Source organism: Rhinatrema bivittatum, chromosome 3 (assembly GCF_901001135.1).
Source record: "Rhinatrema bivittatum chromosome 3, aRhiBiv1.1, whole genome shotgun sequence".
Classification (NCBI taxonomy): domain Eukaryota; kingdom Metazoa; phylum Chordata; class Amphibia; order Gymnophiona; family Rhinatrematidae; genus Rhinatrema; species Rhinatrema bivittatum.
Genome location: NC_042617.1, coordinates 306778345 through 306802917, shown reverse-complemented (window position 1 = coordinate 306802917; position 24573 = coordinate 306778345). Strand labels below are relative to the sequence as shown.

General features: G+C 47.4%; 1 protein-coding gene across 1 annotated transcript in view; it reads left to right on the top strand.

The window, feature by feature from the left end:
- NCKAP1L (NCK associated protein 1 like) overlaps positions 1-24573 on the top strand; it is a 231139-nt gene that overhangs the window by 41754 nt on the left and 164812 nt on the right. The window contains 5 exon segments of the mRNA XM_029595128.1: positions 582-638; positions 8437-8579; positions 9040-9130; positions 11453-11590; positions 17667-17715. Coding sequence (XP_029450988.1) covers positions 582-638; positions 8437-8579; positions 9040-9130; positions 11453-11590; positions 17667-17715 — 478 coding nt within the window.

Genomic DNA, 24573 nt, shown 5'->3' with positions numbered 1-24573 from the left:
CGAACAGCAAAACCACAAAGTCTCAAGTGTAAATTGTGAGGTCCTACTGCTGCCTCATTCCTCTGGGACTTTTGGGAGGAGGCTCCCATCTCTTATTTCTTGGTGGCTGTTTCCGCATTTCCTGCCACAGATGACATGGAATCTCTCCTCTGTTACCCTACAGAAATAATTCATAGTTTCCCCTCTTCCCTTTATATCAGTGGAACACTCTGCTGTGCTCTGCTCTAATGCCCTGCAGCAATCAGTTACCACAGTCTGTGCACGGAATAAGAGGATATGGAATGATCTGACTGGGTGAATGTGCTCTGAGGAAGTGCTGCTAACTTTCTAAAGAAAAAAAGGCACCAGATAAGGGCCATCAGCAGCCTTCATTTTCCACATCAGATGAAATGGGGGAAAAATAGAAAGAAGGTTCAAAAAGATTCCAAGTGGATGGCCTGTCATTTGGAATTTCGGACTCACGTTTGGGCACCTGCAGCTGCTGTCCTGTACCAGGCCCTCATGCTTTGCTGTGCGTATGGATTTACCAGGCCAGTCAGAAAGTAAAACATAAATGTGATTTATGCCCTTTGCAACTGCAGGACCATGTCTACGAGCTGCTGAATACGATTGATGCTTGCCAGTGCTACTTTGATATTGTAAGTATCTTCAAGGCCTAACAGCAGTCAGCCCCTCATTTTACCCTGTTCCATCTGTGGACTGGTAGCAGTTTCTTAAGGAAAGCAGGAACAACAGGCCCATAGAAGATGCAGTGGGGCAAAACCAGGCATCGCTCAGATTGTGCAAGATTGTCTTCAATGGCAATGGATGAGATTAAACTGGGTAGGCAAATTTAATTGTAACCTACTTGGGGGTATTAATCCTGACACAAAGTTTGGGGTTCTTCAGTAGTCAGAGTAGAGCAGATGTTGTTCAGCAGGGTGAAACCATCTGCTGAAATAGCTGACCATTCCCCTCTGTGGACAGGGAACTCCTATCTGGAAGCTATCATCTAGATATATACTTAGTTTTTCACTCCCTTACTCTATCAAGCAGGCTGAAAACTGACGCATTGAAGTCAGTCCACTCCAGGCAAAGCCAGTCATTTGTATTTACATGAAGAAGTTATCTCCACAGGAACAATCAGCAAGATGAAATTACTTCTTAAACTAAGACTGTGCAAGCAGCAAACACATTACCACATTTATTGGCTCTTCTTTTTGAGTAAGCTAAAACAGTTCAAATTACAGATTCTCAAGCACTTCAAGGGTCACTACAGTTGTCTGAATGCCTGCATCTAACTCCTAGGGGCTAAGCAGTTGGCCAGCCTAGGAGTGGGCAGGAGCTAGCATGCAAAGTTGTTCACTCTTCAGCTGATCCCTGCAGATCTGAAACTGCTGATCTTAAGTCTTAAATCTCTAGGAGTCTCTTCATACACACCAATGAATTACACTGTCTCTGAATCTAATTTGCAGAATCCTCCAGCCCACACAGCTATTAAAATGCCAAACACACCCAGCATGTTCATACTACTATAAGAATAAAAAAGACCGCCACAAAACACTTTGGCGTACCTAGTTCTAATGCAATGGTGTTTTATCATTTTTGTAGGGAAGGGAGAACAAGGGCATATGTACCCCTCAGTGGCCTTCTTACCCAGAAGGGATCCTCATTGCAACCCACTCCTCATAGTCCCAGCTGAACCTGCCATACAGAGGACGCCACAATACGTCACCAGGGTTTGCTGTGCAGACAGCATTGCCGACTGTTACTTGAAGAATCTCACTAGAAATGTTATGAAACCAAGTAGACTTAAGAAATAGCCACTACTCATCACTGTGCGATAGCAATATTTACTGTTTGGGATCTTGCCAGGTACTTGTGACCGGGATTGGCCACTGGTGGAAACAAGTCTGACCCAGTATGGCATGCTCTTATGTTCTTATGTCTCCAGACTGGGCAAAATGTAGCTCACCTACAACCGCAGAACAAATAGTGAGCACAAAGGGGAACAGATTTTAAAATGATCTTTAAATGACACTCACTATAATGTATGGCTCTCTCCAGCAGTTCTCCAGTAATCCTTCTGAATGTGCCCATATTCCAAAGAAAGATAATTTTGTAATCTTAAATTTTAAACTTTTCAGACCATTAAACTATAAAGGGCAAATTTTAAGAGCGTTGCTCGCGCTAAAGAGCCCATATACACGAGTATCTGGGCCATGCGCAAGCAATGTGGATTTAAAAAGCTGAAAATTATGCTCATATATACACATGCTTGAGTTAAAAAGGGGGCGGGAAAGGGGTGGAGTGGGGGGGCGGGGCATGGGCATTCCAGGGCGGGGCCAAGTTACGCTCATAACTCTATTTTAAAACCGGCCACTGCAGAATATGGAGACCTGTTAGCTGCTTATATTTACTGTTGCTCCTGATGAAGTATAAATCTGTAGAAATCGGTTTAGGTCTAACATGCCAGGTGGAGGGGGTCTGGGTCAACTTGGGGGGAGTACAGAATGAAGAACAAGATAGACTGGGTAAACTGGTGGACCAGTTGGGAAATCTGGCTATGTCATTCACACAAGCATCTTTTAATATCTGCGTGCTTCAGCTTTAACACGCGCAGGTAACACCTTAAAATTAGGAGCACACACATGTGTGCTAGTCGTATTTTAAATCTTATATGCGTAAATGTGCACAATTTAAAATTCCAGTGTATGCTTGCTCACGCACCCATATGCACACACTTATTTTAAACTTAGCATCCAAGTGCATTGTTGCTGTAGACACAAAAAGGTCACTAATCCAAGTACGTGTTCAACCTGGTCCTCTGCATCCTGCCTTTTATTTTCTCCTTGCATTCTCTCTGTGTGGCTGAGTTCTTTGTGCCCCTGCATGTGCAGGGCAATAAAAGTGGCAAATCTGAGTTGGAAGAATCATCCCATCCCCCTAGCTGGTACCTCAGGGACTCCTCACTGGCAATGCTAGTGCTGCTGCACAGCAGCATTGCTATGGAGTGGACCCTTGGGCTGGCTAGGAGATGATGAGAGGCCGCTTGGGGGGTGGCCCACAGTGGAGTCTGTAGCCGGGAGGTGGATCAAGGCCAGGAGAGTAACTGGAGCTTCACCAGTGGAAGCCCGAGGTCTCCCCAGGAGGAGCCCTTGGGGACTCGGGCCGCTTGGACTTAGATACGGTCTCCTGGTGAAGAAGAGTCCGAAGAGAAGTCCGGGTCGAGGCAGGCGGAGAAGAAACGCAGTCAGAGAAAAGTCCAGAGGTCGTGACAGGCGGCAGAGAAGCACAATGAGGAAACAGACTAGTAGTTGGGGCAGACAGCAGAACAGCGAAGGCCAGAGACGGGCCAAGGATCAGGACGGGCAGCAGACATGGAGCACCAGAAGCAAAGCCAAAGTCAGGAACCAGGCAGACAAGCCGAGAGGAAGCTGGGACTGGAGCGAGGACTCGAAAGCAGGAACTGGAGCAGGATCAGGAACAGCAGGATCAGGAACGCAGCAACTAGTGACTCAGAAGAGTGAACCTCGTTGCAAGGCAAAGCATAGAAGCAGCTGCTGGGTTTAAATACCCAGTGATGTCTGATGTCATCCTAAGGGCCAGGCCAGGGTTTCCCGCCACGGCCCCTTTAAAACCCGAGCCCTTGTGCACGCGCACACCTAAGGGGCAGGGTTTGCAGCAGGAGCTCGGCAGTGTCTCCCTTGTGGAGATGCCGCTGCAGAGAGGCCCAGCCATGGCCTGGGGAAGGCCAGAGAATGCCGCAACTCAGCAGGAGCCGACAGCAAGGCAGGTGAGAGCCCGGCAGCTTCCCGCGGCCGGGATTCATAACAGTACCCCCCCTTACGCCCCCTCCTTGGAGGTCTAGGCTTATCCGGATGGTCATCTTTAAAAATGGTACGGGCCATCCAGTGCTCCTACCATGTGACAGGGGCCGGCCAATGGCACGGATACCCTGTCACATGGTAAGGGCAAAGGGTCATCGGCGCCATTTTGATTAGTGGCAGCCGACGGCCTGGGAGCGGGAGATCGCTCCCGGGACCCCCACTGGACCACCAGGTACCTGTGAAAAGTTTTTTTTGGGGGGGGGGAGCTAAGGGATTAGTTTTAAAAGGTCAGGGTAGGTTTAGGGGTTATTTTTGTGTGCCGTTTTTCCCGCCCTCCCCCAAAACGATAAGAGAACCCCCACAAACAATATTGTGGGGTTTTTCTATCGTTTGGGGGAGCCCCCGATTTCTGATGATTTTGAAAATATCGACGATATTTTCAATCGTCCGAAGCCAGATTCACATCCCTATTGACAGCAGGCTCCCAAGTGTTGTCCTCAGGACCACAGCCTTCCCAAGACAATAAGTATTCCCATCTTCGATGATGGTAGCGAACATCCAACACCTCCCTTACTTGATAGATGGTGTCATATTCAGCAACTGGTTGCGAGGGATCTGGTGGTTTCTCGTGGAATTTCAAGAGAATTAGAGGTTTAAGCAAAGACACGTGGGATACGTTGTAGATCTTCAAAGTACTGGGAAGACGTAAACAATAAGAGACAATGCCAACTCTCTTTGAAACCGTGAAGGGTCTGATAAATTTAGGAGCTAAACGCATTGAAGGGATGTGGAGGTGGATGTGTTTTGTGCTCAGCCATACTCTATCTCCTGGTTGAAATACTGGGGTTTGATGACAATGTTTATCGGCGTTCTTCTTAGAGATGGCAGCTGTTCACTGTGAAGTTGTTGAGCAGATAGTTGAGCCACAGGAGACGGCACTGACAAAGGAAGAGGTAGAAGAGGCTTGGGTTGCCTACCATAGACAAGCTGAAAGGGAGATGTCCCCGTAGCTGAATGGGCATGATGGTTGTACGAGAACTCAGCCCATGGTAATAGAGCACCCAGTTATCTTGCTTGTCCCCGACAAAGGCTCAGAGAAAGGTTTTTAGTGAGTGATTGGTTCGTTCAGTTTGCCCGTTGCTCTATGGATGGAATGCAGAGGTAAAATCCAGGTGAACTCCAAACATTTTGGTCGATGTTCCGGCAGAAGTTCAGCCATCTCTTTGGAAAATACATCCTTGTATTCAGAATATTGCGATGGTAATGCGAGGGACGTAACCAACAAAGGTATACTGGATCGGGGTAGAGCGGGTAAACAGGAGGAAAAACATTGTGGACTCCATGCCGCTCTGGTGTCCCAGTGGATGATAGGAGAGTGCTTTTGAAGCCAAGGTAACCCTAGCACAATAGGGTGGATAGACGTCTCCAATACCAGAAACGAGATCTCTTCTGTATGAAGAATTCCAGTACGTAAAGTCACAGGTCTTGTCGTAGTGGAGACACACCCTGGAAGTAATGATCCATAGATAGAGGAAATTCATAGTGGTGGTTTGCGAGGAAGCACAGAGAGTTGCAGCTGTTGCACCAGGTCAGCAAGAATGAAGTTCCCTCCTGCTCCGGAATCCATGAAGGTGAGGGTGGAGAAGGTACCTCCAGGATATTCGATGGTAACAGGCACTGTACATTGAGGAGCGGGATTGACACAGCCTAGGGACAGCTCCCCGATGAACCCTAGGCCCTGGAGTTTCCCGGCCACTCACCACACTGAACTAGTAAATGGCCCTTGCCTCCACAATACAGGCAGAGATCTAGTGATCGGCGATGTCTCCTCAGGCGTAAGAGGACTATGCCCCAGTTGCATGGGTTCATCACCCTGATTGATTGAGGGGGAAGAGGAAGAAGACATAGGCTGGGAGAAGGCCGGAGCCAGCGTGACTGGCCTTCGGGCTGGTTTTACCTCTTATGCCCATTGTTGGATCCTGCGATCAGTCCTTCCTGCCAGATCAATCAGGCTTTTGAGATCATCAGGAAGATCTCTTGCCGCAAGTTCATCTTTAATGCGAGAGGACAGCCCTTCCAGAAATATGCTGCATGGGCTGTCCTCGCGCCAACCCAGCTCGTTGGACAGGGTCCAAAACTCAACGGCATAATCCGCCAGCATTTGAGAGGCTTGTCGTAATTGCAGAAGTTCCGCAGCTGCGGTGGACTGACGAGCTGGTTCACCAAATACTTGTTTGAAGCTGTGTACGAATTGTTGAAGACTTCCCAGCAGAGGGTCATTACGCTCCCATAACGGGGAGGCCCAAGCCAGGGCTCTCCCATCCAGCAAGGATAATATGTAGGTGGTCTTCACCTGGTCAGAAGGAAACTGATTTGGTAGGAGAGCAAACCGGATGAAGCAATAATTGAGGAAACCCTGTCACTGCTTAGTCTCCCCTGCATAGCGTGGAGGAGCGGGTAGATGAGTAGAAGCCGCTGGTCTGGGAACAGGAGCAGGTGCCGGAGGCGGTTACCACCAGTGGAGTAGAATCCAGGCGGTTCAATAACCTTTCAACGGTACCTGCCAACACATCCCAGCAGTGTTGCTGTTGTTGTAACCTTTGAGCGATACTGGGTATTGCTTGGAGGCCAGAAAGGTTCGCCGGGTCCATGGCCTTGCAAACTGTTTTGGAGTGGACCCTTGGGCCGGCTAGAAGATGATGAGAGGCCGCTGGGGGGTGGCCCACAGCAGAGTCCGTAGCCGGGAGGCAGATCAAGACCAGGAGACCAATTGGAGCTTCACCACTGGAAGCCCGAGTTCCCCCCCCTGGGAAGAGCCCTTGGGGACCCGGGCCGCTTGGACTTAGGTGCGGTCTCCTGGTGAAGAAGAGTCCGAAGAGAAGTCCGGGTCGAGGCAGGTGGAGAAGAAATGTAGTCAGAGAGAGTCCAGAGGTCGTGGCAGGCGGCAGAGAAGCACAATGAGGAAACAGACCAGTAGTTGGGGCAGGCAGCAGAACAGCGAAGGCCAGAGATGGATCAAGGATCAGGACGGACAGCAGACACGGAGCACCAGAAGCAAAACCGAAGTCAGGAACCAGGAAGGCAAGCCGAGAGGAAGCTGGGACTGGAGCGAGGGCTCGAAAGCAGGAACTGATCAGGATCAGGAACAGCAGGATCAGGATCAGGAACAGCAGGATCAGGAACGCAGCAACTAGTGACTCAGAAGAGTGAACCTCGTTGCAAGGCAAAGCATAGAATCAGCTGCTGGGTTTAAATACCCAGTGGCGTCTGACGTCATCCTAGGGGCCGGGCCAGGGTTTCCCGTCATGGCCCCTTTAAAACCCAAGCCCTTGCGTGCACGTGTGCCTAAGGGGCGGAGTTTGCAGCAGGAGCTCGGTGGTGTCTGCCTCGTGGAGATGCCACTGCGGAGAGGCCCAGCCATGGCCCTTGGAAGGCCGGAGAACGCCGCGACTCGGGAGGAGCCAACAGCAAGACAGGTGAGAGCCCTGCAGCATCCCTCGGCTGGGATTAATAACAACCACGTACTCCTTTGATCATGAGGGCCAACCTTTCAAAATGATTGGGGATGCTAAACTCAACATAAATTACCCCCTCCTTGAAGGCACTTGCTCAGTATTGGGGTGCTCAAGCACCCACTGTACCCAAATCGTTGGCACCTATGCCCCTGATTGCTTGCTTTGGCTGACAGCTTCCAAGGCAAGGGTGGAGCAGGGAGAGGGAGCAGGAAAAAGTTGCTCTAATCTCCTTTTCCTCCAGTGGCCTCAGAGTTTATGATGCCCTGGGGAGCTTCTGCTGGAGACAGCGGGAGAGTGACAGCACCTGGGCTGGCAGGAAGCAGCCCATTGTGTGCCCAGCTCCAGCAAACTGCTTGCTGGCATCCACAGGCTTTGGCACATCGCCTTCCTCAGGAACAAACATACTTTTCCTTGACTTTGGTCTGGCTAAAGTAGTCCACCTGAATGCATGAAAAGAATGGTTGACAAATAAAAATGAAAATACATTTTGTTCCATTAACTTAATTCATTTCTTGACTTGCTTTTAAGAGCTAATACTTGCTTCTTCAGGTCAGAATAGAATGAGCAAAAGATAACATTACCAGAAAATAGAAGTGAATCCTAAAAAGCGATAAAGTGATAGTGTGAGTGGGGAGGGGTTTGAAGGGCGATCAGAAGGTGACAGGCAGTTGAATTTTATGATTCATAATGAGATAAGAAACCTATATCTTTGAGTCCTTTCTTGTCAGTTCTGAAGTGTCTGATCTTTTTACTTCATTCTTGGGTAGTGAGATTCTAAGTCCCGTTCCCCCCCCCCCCCCCCGGCCACCCAAAGAAATGCACTGGAGTTAGTTTCTGGAGAGTAGAAATAGAAAAGGGGTCAGTTTTGTGCTAGCTCTGACACTTAGAAATGGCAGTATAGGGTAACAGAGCAGGGGCCACCAAACTAGAGTCATCTATTTCATCCCTCTACTCACTGTGTGATATTGAGACAGTTAACCTGCCTCCGAACAAGACTTGAATTTTAAGCTCTTTGTGGTAGGGACATTAGTAAATGAGGGTGCATGCAGCAATATGTATGCCAATGGTGCCACATGAATATAGTAACACAATAAATGTTTTCATGCCCACAGAACATAAACTATGACTTGACTAAGAACTATCTGGACCTCATGGTGACCTACGCCTCCGTCATCCTGCTACTGTCCCGCATAGAGGACCGGAGAGCTCTCATCGGGATGTACAACTGTGCCCACGAGATGCTGCAGGGAAGCAGGTGAGACCCTGCAGCAGTTCTCAAGGGACAGGCACACAGATTTTGCTTTGGTTGGATACAGGGTCCTAGGCGTGATGCCATCCGCCATGTGTTTATGTCATCAGTAACCCCAGAAAACACAGAGATCAAGAACTTCATGGACAATTGTCTTTTCAACACCAGAATGGGTTCCCTCCAGAGCAGGGTAGGGACAGGGCATTTTTTTATTTTACAGAAAAACTCTAAACCAGAAATAACTTGCTCAGATTACGTGGAGGTGGATGATAACCCTAAATTTTGCGTGCAGGGGCAAAGTGTGTGAGGGAAGCTTGCATTGCTGCTGTGCGACCTGTATCTGTTCTGTGTTTGGACTAGTGAGATATAATAAGGAGCTGGATAAGAATGCAGCACTATAGTTTTAAAATACAAGTGTGATCAAAGGAATTCTGTCTTTATTTAAATAATTCTTTTTTTATTTTAGTGATACTAACTTCCCTCGGTTGGGGCAGATGGTGCTGGAATATGAGAGCCCGCTGAAAAAGCTTACTGAAGAGTTTGGGCCACACACCAAGGTGTGACATTCTATCCGCGATAGGGCAGGTATTGTTGGTGGGAGGGGGTGAGGCAAAAGGATGGTGAGCTTGGAAGTAAACAGGGCATTTGCCCAGGACCCTCAAAGCAACAAGGAACCTTCATGGCAAAGCTAAGTGACATCATCCAGCTCACTCAGAGCATCTGCTACTAGCTGGATCCAGGGAGAGCTTCTATCACTGCGGGTGGCCAGCCAGTGCCCAAGTGTAGAAACTGGCACACAAATTTTCTAAATGTTTTTATACTCCTAGGTTACGGGGCCTGCCCAGAAATGAAAGGGGTCATAACAGTGCTCTTTCCCTGCCCTTGGAGAGAACCTGAGTTGCAGGCCGAGGATCTGGGAAGGGGGCCACATGGAGGTGGCAGAGATAGGAAAAGAAGAAAGGACCCAGGATCAGGGTGTGGGAGAGAAGGGGGAGGACTTGAGAACTGGTTGGGAGGAAGGAAAAGGGAACAGACATGCTTGGGTGGGGGGGTGGGGAGGTGAAAGGTCTGGGATTGGGAGTGAGAGAGGATGGACCTGTGATAAGGGGAAAGGAGGGAGAGGACCCCAGACCAAGGGGTGGGGAGAAGGAGGGAGAATAGCTGGGATTGGAGGAGTGAGGGGAAAAAGAAGAAATCCCTGGATGAAAGCAGTGTTTCCCATCCCTGCCCTGGAGGCATGTCTTGCTATCCAGTTGGGTTTCAGGATTGCCACAATGAATATGCATGAGACCTATTTGCATATACCGGTTGCCCAGTGTATGTAAATCTATCTCATGCATATTCATTATGGATATCCTGAAAACTCGACTGGTTAGGTATGCCTTCAGGAGAGCGTGGGGAAATAGTGGATTAGAGGGTGGGAGGGAAAGGAGGGAGAGGACCTAGGATTCGGGGAGGAGGAGGAGGACTCAGAATAGCAGATGTGGTGGAAGGGAAACAGTAGACCACAGACAGAGGGACCCAAAAGTGGTAACAATATCATGTCCTGTTCACTTCAAGCTGAAGAGTTTACTTCTCCCCATTTCAGAGATCTTTTTCCTATGTGTGGTTAACGTAGTGGTTCCCACCACTTGGCACTGAGAACTCCAGTAGGTTTTCAGGATGTGCATGTGCTTTAAGGTCTGTGTACTGGTTAATTTGGCTTTTTGTTGTTGTTGTTGTTGTCCTGAGAACCAGGCCTGTGAACCACTGCTCTGAATGATGACTTCCTTATCTATATAGTAATAGAGTGTCATTTTTGTGCAAACAATATTCCAGCACTTCCTATCATTTGTCTGATTTGGTGGAGTTCTAATTTAATTTGGTTTTAAAAGAATAAATGCTGTAGTTTTGCTGAGAAATAATGTTTTTCTTTTTGCAGAACTGTGTTCCAAAAAATCTGTTACAGCCACTATCCTCAGTGCACCCACTGATGGCGTGTGTGTGCCAATGAGGAATGGAGTTAGTCTTAGTGTTATGATGTGGCCCTCTGGCCACTTCTGGGAACCCTTTTGGACTCGTTCCTCCCTGGCTCATTTTTGTCAGCATGCCTCTATGCAGTACCGTTTCTTCCTGGACTACTGGCTCCCAAAGCCCTGGTCTTTAGCTATCAGCTGCAGGGTTTAGACCTTTGCCTGACCCGACACCGTTGTCTCTTTGTCAGAGGCTCCTCTTGGTATGCCAAACAGCAAGAAAATCCTTCCAGTTTCAAGGTTCCTTGGTCCTCCAGTTCGCAAGGCCTTCACGCTCTCTTCTTTTCCAGACTTCCTTTTCTCCCACGCTGCCATGGCTTTCGTAGGCTTGTAGGTATGAGGCTCAGTCCCTCTCTCTCACAAGGCTCTGCCCAGGGACTCCCTTCTGTGCTCCTGGGTCTCTCCTTTTTTTCTCTCTCTCTCTCTTTGCTGATCTTTATTGGCAAGCTTTCTTCTTTGTCCCTGGGCTGCTGTGTTGTGACTGGCTTGCCTATTTCCCTTATCTCTCAGGTATGGGCTATATATATACCCCATAACAAGCCTCCTCCCATTTTGGGAATGTTTTAGCGTTACTCTCATGAGCAATGCCCCCTCCTTCCTGGGATAGGAAGTTGGATTTCCAAGTTCTCTCTCTCCCTGGTCGGTGCTGAATACGAAAATGATCCAGCTCCATTTAGTTGCTTTGCTTGATGCAGTTTTCTAACCCAGGGATCTAGGCACCTAGGTCTCTTTGTATATTGACCTCCTCATCCCTTAGCTACTATCAGTCGCCATTTTGTTTCCCAGCTACTGACTAGTCATATGGGCGGGCCAACTTGTTTGACACTTCCCATCTTTGTGTGTCTCTTTGGTTTTTTCTCGCTGCAGGTGGTCACGAATGCCCTTCTATCTCTGTACTTTCTCTACTGTCGAAGGAATCAGTCTGCAGAGCAGTGGCGTGGTGCCCAGTTACTCAGCCTCCTCAGCAACCCTGCTGCCATGATCAGCCCTTCCTTTTCTGATACGGTGAGTCAGGTCACCCTAACCCTTCCCAATGCCAAATGACAAGCAGAATCAGGGGAAGAATGAGGGATTGGTATTTCAGGTTTGTATGCTTATATGATGGGGGTAAAGGGATAGAGACTGACTGGTATCTCAACAAGCAGCATCGAATAAATCTTAATGAAGTGCAGGCACTGGAATGTGCAACTATGAGTGTACTGTAACTATGGCTCCTCACAATGGTTCCAAAAGGAGATTAGTGTGAGGAACAATGAAAACAGTCCATTATGAGTAAAAAATCATGAATATTAATCCAAGCAGCGATGCACAAAATTATTATTCAAATTTTCATACAAGCAATGGTGCACAAAATATCGATTATAATTCAAACATCAACTATTAAAGTCTCAGCATCAATGATTCAAGAAAGTCCACAGTAGTACATTCAGGTCAAACTACAGGCCTAGCACTAGCAGTTGTGCCAACAGTGCAGTTGCACAGGGTGGCACAGCCTGGGGGCAGCAGTGGCAGCCATGAAAGTGAGGGTGCCTATTCTGCTGCTTCTCCTCCTGCTGGACCCGTGGTATTCAAAACTTGTGGAGCTAGCACTTCCTCTATGCTGATCTCGTGCATCATGAGATCAGCATATTTATTTTTTATTTGTTTTATTTATTTATTTACATATGTTTATATGCTACAATTCATTACCAAACAATGTTCGAACCAGATCACAACATTCATATAAATAACAATCTTATAATCTTGTAAATAATAATAAATAATTATTTATAAGAACATAAGAACATAAGAAATTGCCATGCTGGGTCAGACCAAGGGTCCATCAAGCCCAGCATCCTGTTTCCAACAGAGGCCAAACCAGGCCACAAGAACCTGGCAATTACCCAAACACTAAGAAGAATCCATGCTACTGATGCAATTAATAGCAGTGGCTATTCCCTAAGTAAACTTGATTAATAGCAGTTAATGGACTTCTCTTCCAAGAACTTATCCAAACCTTTTTTGAACCCAGCTACACTAACTGCACTAACCACATCCTCTGGCAACAAGTTCCAGAGCTTTATTGTGCGTTGAGTGAAAAAGAATTTTCTCCGATTAGTCTTAAATGTGCTACTTGCTAACTTCATGGAATGCCCCCCAGTCCTTCTATTATTCGAAAGTGTAAATAACCGCGTCACATCTACTCGTTCAAGACCTCTCATGATCTTAAAGACCTCTATTATATCCCCCCTCATTTAATGGTGATTAAAAGCCTTATTTAAAAAAAAAAAAACATTTTCAATTTTTATCAGTAATCTATCAGATCTCTAAAGGAAAACAATTCAATAATGTTGATGCTACCTGAGAAAAAGCATGATGTGAGGTTTGCTCTAAGCACATCTCTTTGGCCCCAGGGATCATTAACATAAGAACATAAGAAATTGCCATACTGGGTCAGACCAAGGGTCCATCAAGCCCAGCATCCTGTTTCAAATAGAGACCAAACCAGGCCACAAGAACCTGGCAATTACCCAAACACTAAGAAGATCCCATGCTACTGATGCAATTAATAGCAGTGGCTATTCCCTAAGTAAACTTGATTAATAGCAGTTAATGGACTTCTCCTCCAAGAACTTATCCAAACCTTTTTGAACCCAGCTACTATATCTTTTTTGAGATGTGGCGACCAGAACTGTACACAGAATTCAAGGTGCGGTCTCACCATGGAGTGATATAGAGGCATTATGACATTTTCCATTTTATTAACCATTCCCTTCCTAATAATTCCTAACATTCTGGTTGCGTTTTTGACTGCTGCAGCACACCGAGCTGAATATTTTAAAGTTTTATCCACTATGATGCCTAGATCTTTTTCGTGGGTGGTACTCTTAATATGGAACCTAACAACGTGTAACTACAGCAAGGGTTATTTTCCCTATATGCAACACCTTGCAGTTGTCCACATTAAATTTCATCTGCCATTTGGATGCCCAGTCTTCCAGTCTTACAAGGTCCTCCTGTAATGCATCACAATCCGCTTCTGATTTAACTACTCAGAATAATTTTGTATCATCCGCAAATTTGATAATCTCACTTGTCGAATTCCTTTCCAGATCATTTATATATATATATTGAAAAGCACCGGTCCCAGTACAGATCCCTGAGGCACTCTACTGTTTACCCTTTTCCACTGAGAAAATTGACCATTTAATCCTACTCTCTGTTTCCTGTCTTTTAACCAGTATGTAATCCACGAAAAGACATTGCCTGTTACGTAACGGGTGTTTTAGTGTGCCCTTGGGCCTCAGCCCGACCCCAGACGGATCCAGGACCGAACCGAGGGTTAACGGCGTGTCCCAGCATGGCAGACGGTCTTACCCTCTGCCAGGCCTGCAAGCTCCCAAGGCCAACAACATGAAGATGTTGGAAGTTGAATGGTCCTCTGACCATTCCGAGCCCTTTCGGACCTGCCGATTAGATCGGCATGGAGCAGCAGGCCTGGCCTGAGGATAAGGGCAGACGGGCCTTGACATGAAGACATGACACCAAGGTCGATGCTACGGCATCGCAGACGAAGACATGACACCATGGCTGATGTGGACGGCATCAGAGACGAGGGCTGGAACAAGACATGACACCAAGGCTGTTGAAGACATGACACCAAGGCTGATGTGAAGATATCACGGACCAGGGTCGATGCAATGGCATCCCGGACCAGGGTCGATGCGACGACATCAGAAACATGAAGAGGAACTTGACGAAGTCCAGAGGAGACGAGAAATTGGGCAGAAGGACATTGGCACTGTCTCTCAGGGCGCCCTACACAGCCCACCTTCACGGGCGGACCCAATGGGCTGGTCGCGGACCACCCTGTCCCACTGCGCGCCCTACACAGCCCGAAGAGGCTGGTCACAGACCACGCTGAGAACGGGACGAGCGCAGGGAAGAATCCAGTCGAGGTGGAACTCCGACGACGGAGTCAGATGTCGCCCGAAGCACCACAAAGGCTGGCAGGTCATGAAGCTCAGGAGCGCAGGGACTGAGTCCACTGCCAGCATCTCCCACGACGAAGAAGCGTCACCTGGAGATCCACGGCCAGCAAAATGGAAGGCTCAAGAGCATTGAAGCAAACACCAAGAAGGGCAGGACACCAGGAGGTGAAATACCAGGAGACGAAACACCCGGACACCTGGACGAGGACCTCAGGCACGAAGACTTGACTTGACATGACATGAAGATGAAACGATGAGGAGCTCCATGAAGAAGACTTGACGGAGCTCTGGCAGGCAGGAGCCTCCAGAGTGAAGTAACTCCGATGCAAAGCAAAGGCTGAAGTGACGGAGCAGGCCTTTTATAGGGCTCAAGCAGGAAGTCCAATCAAAGGTGGGCCCAGCACACTTCCTGTGTCTGGCACTTTAAATGCAGCAGAGAGGCACGGCCGCATGCCTAGAGGCAGGCAGCAGAAACTTGTGCAGGTCCGCGGACAGCGGCCTGCACAAGTAGCAACGGGGCTGGGCCTGGAGGCAGGCCCGAAGACGGCAGCGGCTCCAGCCACTGCAGGAGGCCCCGGGGGTGGCTCCAGCCACTAACAGACGTCTGCGGCGGCTCCGTGCCACATGAGGAAGAAAGTTTGCGGCTTGGGCCGCAATAAAGGCAGGCGATACTGGCGGCCTCCGGGCCGCGAAGGGCAACAAAGTCTGCGGCTCCAGCCGCGCTGGAAGGCCCGACGTTGGCGGCGTCCATGCCGCATCGGGTGAAGAGAGGTGAGCAGTGCCTGCTCGCAGGAGTTAGCTCCATGGGCAGGGTTCCATAACATTGCCTCCTATCCCATGACTTTTTAGTTTTCTTAGAAGCCTCTCATGAGGGACTTTGTCAAACACCTTCTAAAAAATCCAAATACACTACATCTACCGGTTCACCTTTATCCACATGTTTATTAAGCCCTTCAAAAAAAGAAGCAGATTTGTTAGGCAAGACTTCCTTGGGTAAATCCATGTTGACTGTGTCCCATTAAATCATGTCTTTCTATATGCTCTACAATTTTGATCTTGAGAATAGTTTCCACTATTTTTCCCAGCACTGAAGTCAGGTTCACTGGTCTATAGTTACCCGGATCATCCCTGGAGCCTTTTTTAAATATTGGGGTTACATTGGCCACCCTCCAGTCTTCAGATACAATGGATGATTTTAATGATAGGTTACAAATTTTAGCTAATAGATCTGAAATTTCATTTTTTTAGTTCCTTCAGTACCCTAGGATGCATACCATCCAGTCCAGGTGACTTGCTACTCTTTAGTTTGTCAATCTGGCCTACTACATCTTCCAGGTTCACGGTGATTTTGTTCAGTTCTTCTGACTCATCACCCCTGAAAACCATCTCCAGAACTGGTATCACCCCAACATCCTCATTAGTAACAACTGTTGATTAGAGTTGATTATTCAATGTGCAAATGTTACAATTTTAAATTAAAAACATGACTCAATAGGGAGCCAATGTAACTCTTTTAAAACTGGGGAGATGTGGGAAGACATGGGGCAGCCAACGATCAATCGAGTTGCAGCGTTATCAATATCTGCAACACCCGTATATAACATTTTGGAAGACCTACAGAAAGGACACTGCAGTAATCTAAACAAGATAACACAAAAGCCTGCATCACCATCCTGAAATTGTTCATGTCAAGTACACATTTTAATCTCCGAAGACACAAGCAGGTTCTCATTCATGCACACACATCCAGGCAGGTTCCCAATCACACACAGACACCCCGGCAGGTTCCCATTCACTCTCTCACACACACACCCCACCCAGGTAGGCTTTCATTCACACACACACACACACACACACACACATACCATCGGAAGCAGACAGGGGAGCCCATGCTGCTGCTTCTCCTTGTGTGCCAGCCTCTGTGCTAGTTGAATCCCGCGGGGCTAGCACTTCCTCTATGCTGATCTCGTGCATCGTGAGATCAGCAAAGAGTAGTGCTGGCTGCCCGTGGTTTGAATACTGAACGCTGGCACAGAGAAGCAGGAGAATGGGCTCCCTCCTTGCAGGCTTCCTCTTCATTTTGGCTGCTGAAGGGATGGGGTCCATCGGTGGTCTTGCGGCCCTCCTCCTCTTCTTGCCCATTGTCGCCCCCTCCGGGTTGCACATCTGGTAGTGCTGGGCCTAACTGCGGGCCTTCCGCCAAGTGGGATGGGATCCCCCGGTGGCTGCAGGGTCTTTTCTTGGCTGGGGAGGATAGGATCCCCTGCCCCCTCCCAGTCACCCCCTACAACATGGCACCTGGTGTGACAATACAGGAGTCAATATTCAAAAGATTTAGGTGCCTAATTTAAGGAGTTAGGAGCCCAACCTGGCCTCTTTGAAAACTGGCTAGTTCTGAGACCTACATTTAGGAGCCTAGGGCTGTAGGGATGGTATTAGGGCAGGCAGTAAAGGTTATGTCCTGAGCACTAATCTTCAGCACTAAGCACCTAAATCTAGGTAAATGAGTTGCAGATCTAAAGTTAAGAACCTAAGTTTTAGGTGAATTTTCAGCTGAAAAAAACTGAAGTTCCTAAAGCCAGCTGAACACCCCCATACATTTATGTGCCGTGTGGATGCAACATTTTTTGATCATTAACCCCATGATGACTGTGGTTACTGACCATGCTTGAGATGGAGTGGCTGACCATGGTATGTGACAGCACTTTGTAGTAAATGACTGTGGTTAGAATTGTCTGAGCATTGTGTATTTTTTTTCCCTTCCCCTGGATTGTCATGTAAGGAGAGGAGTCAGGCAATCAGGAGGAGGCTAGACTCGACGGACCTCTTGTTGTCCTTCAGTCTGAGTGGCTGTATAACTATGGCAGTGGTGTGATGGTGCTTTTTGGCTGTGGTGTGACAGTACTCTGACTGTGGTTTGAGAGCTTGAATCCCAACTTTGCCGCTTTCACTGTGATGCTCGGGAAGTAACTTGACCTGATTTCTGATTCCCTTTTTGGTTCCTTTAACCTGTCTTACCTTTGATTGTAAGCTCTTTCTGGCAGGACCTTTCAGCCTTTATTTTCTATGTGCACATGGTATAATAGTCCTCTCCTTTGTGGTCTCCCCAGATGCCCTGTGAATACCTGTCTGTGGAGGTGATGGAACGATGGATAATAAGTAAGTTCCATATTACTCTGCTTCTGGATCCCTGTCTGTGGAAATCACTTTTTAAAACTGCACAAATTTATGCTAATAGAAAGCTAAAGAGACAGATGTTGCCAGTTCTCAAAATCAATCCAAATCAAGGCACATTCTGGCAGAAGAGTGGCCTTGTCCGCTCGCTCGTTATTACTGGCTAATCTCTGCAGCAAAGAGCTCCTACAGGCTGCATGCTCAGAACTGAAGATTTTGTGAAGGACTTTATAAATTCTTGGCTATGACCTTCCTTACCTAATTAGGCAACATGCAAGTACAGCTTACAGACACAGGTTCTGTTTTCTTTGCTGCCAATATTGCTAGACAGTACATTTTTAATTTCTTTCTCTCACTGCCTGCAGTTAGTTTGACAAAATGCAGCCTCCGGGGAAAATTCTGGACATGGCTATTGGTCCAGGGGATTTAGAAGGAAGCCATAAAGGATGGATGAGTTCTACTTTAATCCTTCCATCATCTTCTTTAGAAATTAAATTTAGCTTTCTTCCATGGAGGAGCTCCTTTTTAAATAAAGCAAAGAAGCAAATACAGCAGAATTTCCTTCAGGGTCAATCTCTGGCTCAGACTTAAGGGAGTCCACACTGCACAGTGTGCTCATTCTCCAGGGTTCCTCCTTTCATGATCTTTCTTCACCTCTTTTATTTTGGTCTATTTTTTTCCCTTTGCCTCTTTCTTTTATTCAGTAGAATCATACAGGGAACATTCTAGGTCACTTTGTCCTAAATTCCCCAGTCTTCACCAACAAAAAAAACCTCTCTAGGAATTCATTGCAATCTCTTTTGAGACAAAATTATTCTTAGCTTCTTCATTCAGCATTCAGCTCCATTGCCCTATTGGTCCTGAAAAAAACCAGATCCGTCATAGGCTATGGTACCTTTTTACTGATCCTATAGAAAGTTTGCTTATCATAAATGGTGTTCTCCATAGATAGCAGGATGAGATATGAATGATGTCATCCGGTGGCACCGAATGGACCCCTCTTTCTTAGCTAGTAGAACTTTTGCTCTACTGAGCATGTGCAAGAATTCCCATTTCGGTAGTGAATGTAAGCCTCTCTGAGTTGATTTTAGAGCTAATTCTAGCTAGGCAGTTGACTCTCCAGGGAGGAGGGTAGGTATTAAGCATGGATAATTCATCCTGCTATCTACGAAGAACACCTTTTATCGTAAGCAAACTTGTTTTCTCTTTAGACAAGCAGGGCTGAATTAGCCATGACATGTGGGGAGCTCCAAGCAGAGGGTTGTGATGGAGTGTTTATTGAATGAGCAACCCAGACCTCACCAAGGAGAGTGAACAGGCTACACAGAACGGCTCATCCAAATTTACTGTCACTTCTTACCAGACAGTAATGGGACAAACGGAGTGTAGTGACAATCATGTTGTTGCTTTACAGATGTCTTGAAGAGATACAAATTAACCACTGATGCAGCCATGGATCTACCATATGTATTTGTGTATAAGTCAAGAAATTTAAGTCTCAAAATTCTTCATGAAAAACAGGGTCGCCTTATCCATGGGTCAATGGTCTGTTCACTCCTTCCCTCCTCCCCCCCCCCCCCCCAGGCTATCCTCGGTTATTCATTCCTTCTCTCCCTCCCCAATGCCTATCCCTAGTCCATTCACTCGTGGGTTGAAGACACAACCAAAGCAGCTAGAAAGAAGCCAGTGGCAGTAGGACAGCTTCCACCCTCCAGATCGCTTAACTCACCCACTGCTAGCAGGACAACAATGGGAGTTGCAGCTGCTCAGGAGTGTCCTCCTTCCTCCCTTGTGGGGTCCCGGTGTCGTGCTTTGAACCATATGATTCTAAGTATGCCAATCAGGCCCTGGCAAAGCAGACCTGGGATAGCCATAGGGAAAGGATAGAAGTAGTGAGTGACTGGAGATAGCCATGGCAGAGGGAGGGAAAGATGAATGACTGTGGATACCTTCAACTTATCCTTGAGTCATAGCAAATTTCTTAATTTTGGGGCCAAAAACTACCCTCGACTTATCCATGAGATCAATTTATACACAAGTATATATGTTAACTTGATGAGTCTTGATTAGCCATTGATGCAGCCATGGATCTAACTTGATGAGCCTTGATGGTGTTGTTGCGGGCGTGGACCCCTAGGCCAAGGCAGAGTTGACACTACCTGCAGGGAAGAGCTCTACAGGTCCCCACCGTCAGCTGGTGGAGCTGGCTTTGGCAGAGGACCAACTGGAGCTTCACCTATACCAGCCTTGGTTCCCCTTAGATTGAGTCCTCAGGTGCCAGGGCCAGCAGGTCTTAGGCACAAGCCTCTGATGGGGAGATGAAGATCAGTAGTCAAGTTACAAGCCAGGATCCAAGCAGTCTGAATCAGAGTCAGGCTAAGATCTGGGTAGACAGAGTCAAGTCAGGCAGTGGTCAGGGCAGACAGCATTCAATCGTAGATGAGAAGCAGGCAGTGGTCAGTTGCAGGCAGAGTTCAATCGATGTCAGGTAAGCCAAAGTCAGAGCCAGAGATCTGAGGGCAGGCATGACGAGTAGGCAGACAGGGAGGCAAGGAACAGCACAAGTGGAGGAGAAGACACTGAAGAACCAAAGACTGACCACGAAGACAAGATGAAGGAATTCGGGAACAAGGACCAGGAACTGACAAGATGAAGACCAAGAACACAGGAACAAAGACCAGGAGCACACTGAGGCAACTTGCTTCTACCAAAGTAGTCGACCTATTGCCGAGGCCCTGATGAATGGGAACAAGACTCTTTTAAGGATTGATGGCAATAATATCGTAAGTGGGCCCTGCGCCATGGGCCCTTTAAGTTACAAGCAGACATGTGCACACCTCCCGGGACCCCCACTGGACCACCAGGTACCTGTTTTTGGGGGGGAGGGAGGGTGGGGGAACTAAGGGATTAGTTTTAAAGGGTCAGGGTGGGTTTTTTGTTTATCGGCTCGGGCGCAGCCGATAAACAAAACCGCGATCGGGCCGGACGAAAAAAACCCCACGATGTGAATCGGAACCGGAATCCGAACCGATTCCGGTTCCGATTCACATCTCTATTTCAAAGTCCAATCATACCAAGCTTCCCTTCAAGGGCTCGCATTTGGCAGTGAATTGGGAAAAAAATGGCAAGTAAATGGAGAGAAACCCAGGTCCCTCAGTTGCCAGAGGACAAGAACCTGTTGCCCTGTCTTTTTGTTTGAGTGGTTGCTCTTGAGGCTACCAGCGTTTTTGGCCTTATAGGGGAGGTTCTTCCTAGCAGTCCCATCCTTTCCACAGATCTCAGTCCTTTCTTCCCAAAGGAACTCAAAAGAATGCAGGCTCTGGAGGTGGAGCTCCTCAGTCTTCCCAATGAAGGTTAGTGGGCTCACTTGTTGGTGCAGGAGACAGGTGGTTGTCTATCCTGTTTTTATTACAGGTTGGTCCAGATTACTTTGGATCAATGGATTCTCAAAGTGATTCGAGATGGGTATGCTCTGGAATTTCTTCACATTTTTCCAGATGCCTTCATGGTCTCTCCATGCAACTCCCCTCAGAAGAGAGTAGAATTGGAAACGACATTACAATGGCTTTTGAACCTGAAAGCAGCGAATCCCATTCCTGAATCGCAGAGAAATACAGGCTGTTATTCCATTTATTTTGGCATGCCCAAGAAGAAAGGGTTGTTTGGCCCATACTGGATCTCAAGGGCGTCATCTGATGTTTATGAGTCACACATTCCAGAGTGGAAACAGTGTGCTCTATCGTAATGGCAATTAAAGCAGGGGAGTACCTCCTGTCTCTGGATCTCTCGGAGGCTTAGCTGCATATTCCCCTCCATCAGGAACATTGGGATTCCTCTGATTTGCTATTCCGGATCATAATTACCAATTCCAGGCCTTGCCTTTTGGGCTAGCCATGGAGCCCAAGACCTTTTCCAAGATGGTAGCAGCAGCTCTCTGCAAAGAGGGCATTCTAGTTCACCCATATCTGGACGATTGGTTGATTTGAACCAAGAACATGGAAGAGAGTCTTTGTACTTCCCACAGGGTGGTTTCCTTGCTACAGGAACTAGGCTGGGTGGTGAATCTGGCCAAGAGTAATTTGCAGCCGCCTAAGACCCTGGAGTATCTCAAGGTTCGATTTGATACAAGGCAGGGCAGAGTATTTCTGCTGGAGTCTTGGATCCACACGTTGATGCTGCGAGTTTGATCCCTGCAGAACTTTGTTTATCTGACCATGTACTCTTATCTGCAGGTCCTGGGGTTGATGGCTGACACATTAGAAGTGGTTCCCTGGACAAGAGCACACCTCTTTAGCACATGTTGTTCTTCTGATGGAGTCCACAGTCGCCGAACTTTGCAGTGAGGCTGCTCCTCCTGTTATAGGTGAGATCTCAGTTGGACTGGTGGTTACAGACAGATCATCTCAGGAAGGGAATTTCCCTGACAACACCGGCTTGGGTGGTACTCATGACAGATATGAGCCTCTGGGACTGGGAGGCTCACTGTCAGGAGTTGGTGGTATAAAGGCGCTGTAATGCAGCAGTGGAACATCAACAAACTGGAGGCACAAGCGGTTCAGTTAATATGCCTGCAGTTCGCCAAACGGCTAGAGCTGCCTTTCACCTAGCTGGAAAGGACAATATCAGAGCTGATTTCCTCAGCAGCAGAAACTTGGACCCAGGAGAATGGGAGCTAGTGGACGAGGCCCTTGGCCTACCACATGTAGATCTGTTGGCGAACTTCAACAACGCAAAAGTTCCATGCTTCAGTTGCAGGCAGGACCCAAAAGTGATGGGAATTGATGCTCTTGTTCAGGAATGGCCATGCGGCACCCTTCTGTATGTGTTCCACCCTGGCCTCTGGTAGGTTGGCTGGTTCAGAAGATTGCAAGTCAAACCAACATCATCCTTTTAGTGGCTCCGGATTGAGCTTTAAGGCAATGATATATGATCTCCAGAGACTTCTGGTGGGCAATCCCCTCAAACTACCATATTGGACAGATCTGTTAAGTCAGAGGCCCATTCTGCACAAGGATCGGGATTGATTCTGTCTTATGGTTTGGCCATTGAAAGGGCTTGGTTGTTGAAGCAGGGTTTTTCGCCTGCTGTACTTTCCACTCATCTTTGAGCCTGGAAATTTTCTATTACTCTAGCCTATGTGAGAGTTTGGAGGATCTTTGAGGTCTAGTGTTCTAAGTGAGGTTCTCAACCACTCAAGGTGGATATTTATTTGATTCTGGAATTTTTACAGGATGGCTTACTTAAGGGTTTGGCCCTTAACACCTTGAAGATTCTAGTTGCAGCCCTGAATTGTTATAGGGGGAGAGTCAATGGAGAGCCTTTGTCTTCCCATCCGGACATGTCCCGTTTCTTGTAGGAAGTGAAGCATATTCACCCCCTGTTGCAGCTTCCAGTGCCTCTGTGGGACCTGAACTTGGTCCTTGAGGTTTTTGGCAGGTCTGACTTCAACCACTGTATACTCTTTCCTTACAGACAGTTTTTCTGGTAGCAATCTGTTCGGCACGTTTGGTCTCTAAGCTCTTTCCTGCTGTGAGCCTTTCCTCTGTATGACTCCGGGTGCAGTTCAACTTCGGACTATGCTTTCTTTTTTACCCAAAGTGGTTTTGGAGTTTCCTTTGAATCAGTCCATTTCTCTGCCTGCCTTAGACAGGGACAGAGATGAAGCCGAGAACCCATTTTTGGCATTCCTTGGATGTCAAGCGTTATTTACTGTGGTATCTGGGGAATTTCTCCAAACTCTGTTCGGAAGTCTGGTCACCTGTTTATGCTCCATGCTGGAGCTAAACGGGAGCTCCAGCAACGCGGACAACGATAGCCCGCTGGGTTAAGAAGGTCATTACAGCAGCCTATATGGCTGCTGAGGTTGCCTTGCTGAAACAGATTAGACTGCACTCCACAAGGGCTCAGGCGGTGTTGTGGAAGGAATTTTGTTTCTTGCTGTCTGCTGAAATTTGCTGAGCAGCAACATGGTCATTTTTGCACATCTTCTCCAAGCATTACTGCTTGGATGTTAGGGCTAGGTAGGACACCGCGTTTGGGCAGGTGGTTTTACTTAAACTGCTGGTAGCCTCCTGCCCTTTTTGAAATTAGTTTGGGTAATCACACTCTTTGGGATTGACCTACCTACATGCTGAGGAAGGAGAAACTATTTCTTACCTGATAATTTCCTTTCCTCTAGTAAGGGTAGGTCAATCCCTCACCTGACCTCAACTGCCGATGTTTACATTTGTGGTTAGCCTTCTTCAGGCAAGCTATGCAGAGTATGATTCCTGTGCTTCGTGGAATTCTGATAAGTGGCTTCTCTAGCCCTTAGCCTTCTAGGTATGTTCCTTCTTTTGGCTGAGTTCAGTATTCCTGTTGTTGCGAAACATGAATGGTTGGCTGTTGATAATAATGTTCAAATATAATCTGTTTTGTCTACAGTATGGCTTTTCCAGAGAATACTGGTGGTACTATATAGCCATGACATCAGCTTTTGCTCTGTCTCCATCTGCTGGCAGAAGTGTATAACCCATTCGTTGGGACTGGCCTGCCCTTACTAGAGGAAAGGAAAGTATCAGGTAAGTACTAATTTCTCCATCTGGAGCATGGGGTGTAGTCCTGGCCAATAATAATAATGGGAAAATCTTGCATATGTGTTTTTTTATTCTAATTTTTATTTCATTCATGAATAGGTATTATTGGGTAGAGATCTGAAAGTTTCTTTTATTTAACAGTTCCTGCCATTACAGTAAATCAGAAATGCTGCTGGACTGATCATCATCAGAACTTCATGCAGGTGTTACATGGTTAAATGTAAACTGGGAATGCATTACAAACAGCTGAAGTGGGAACTTGGGGAAA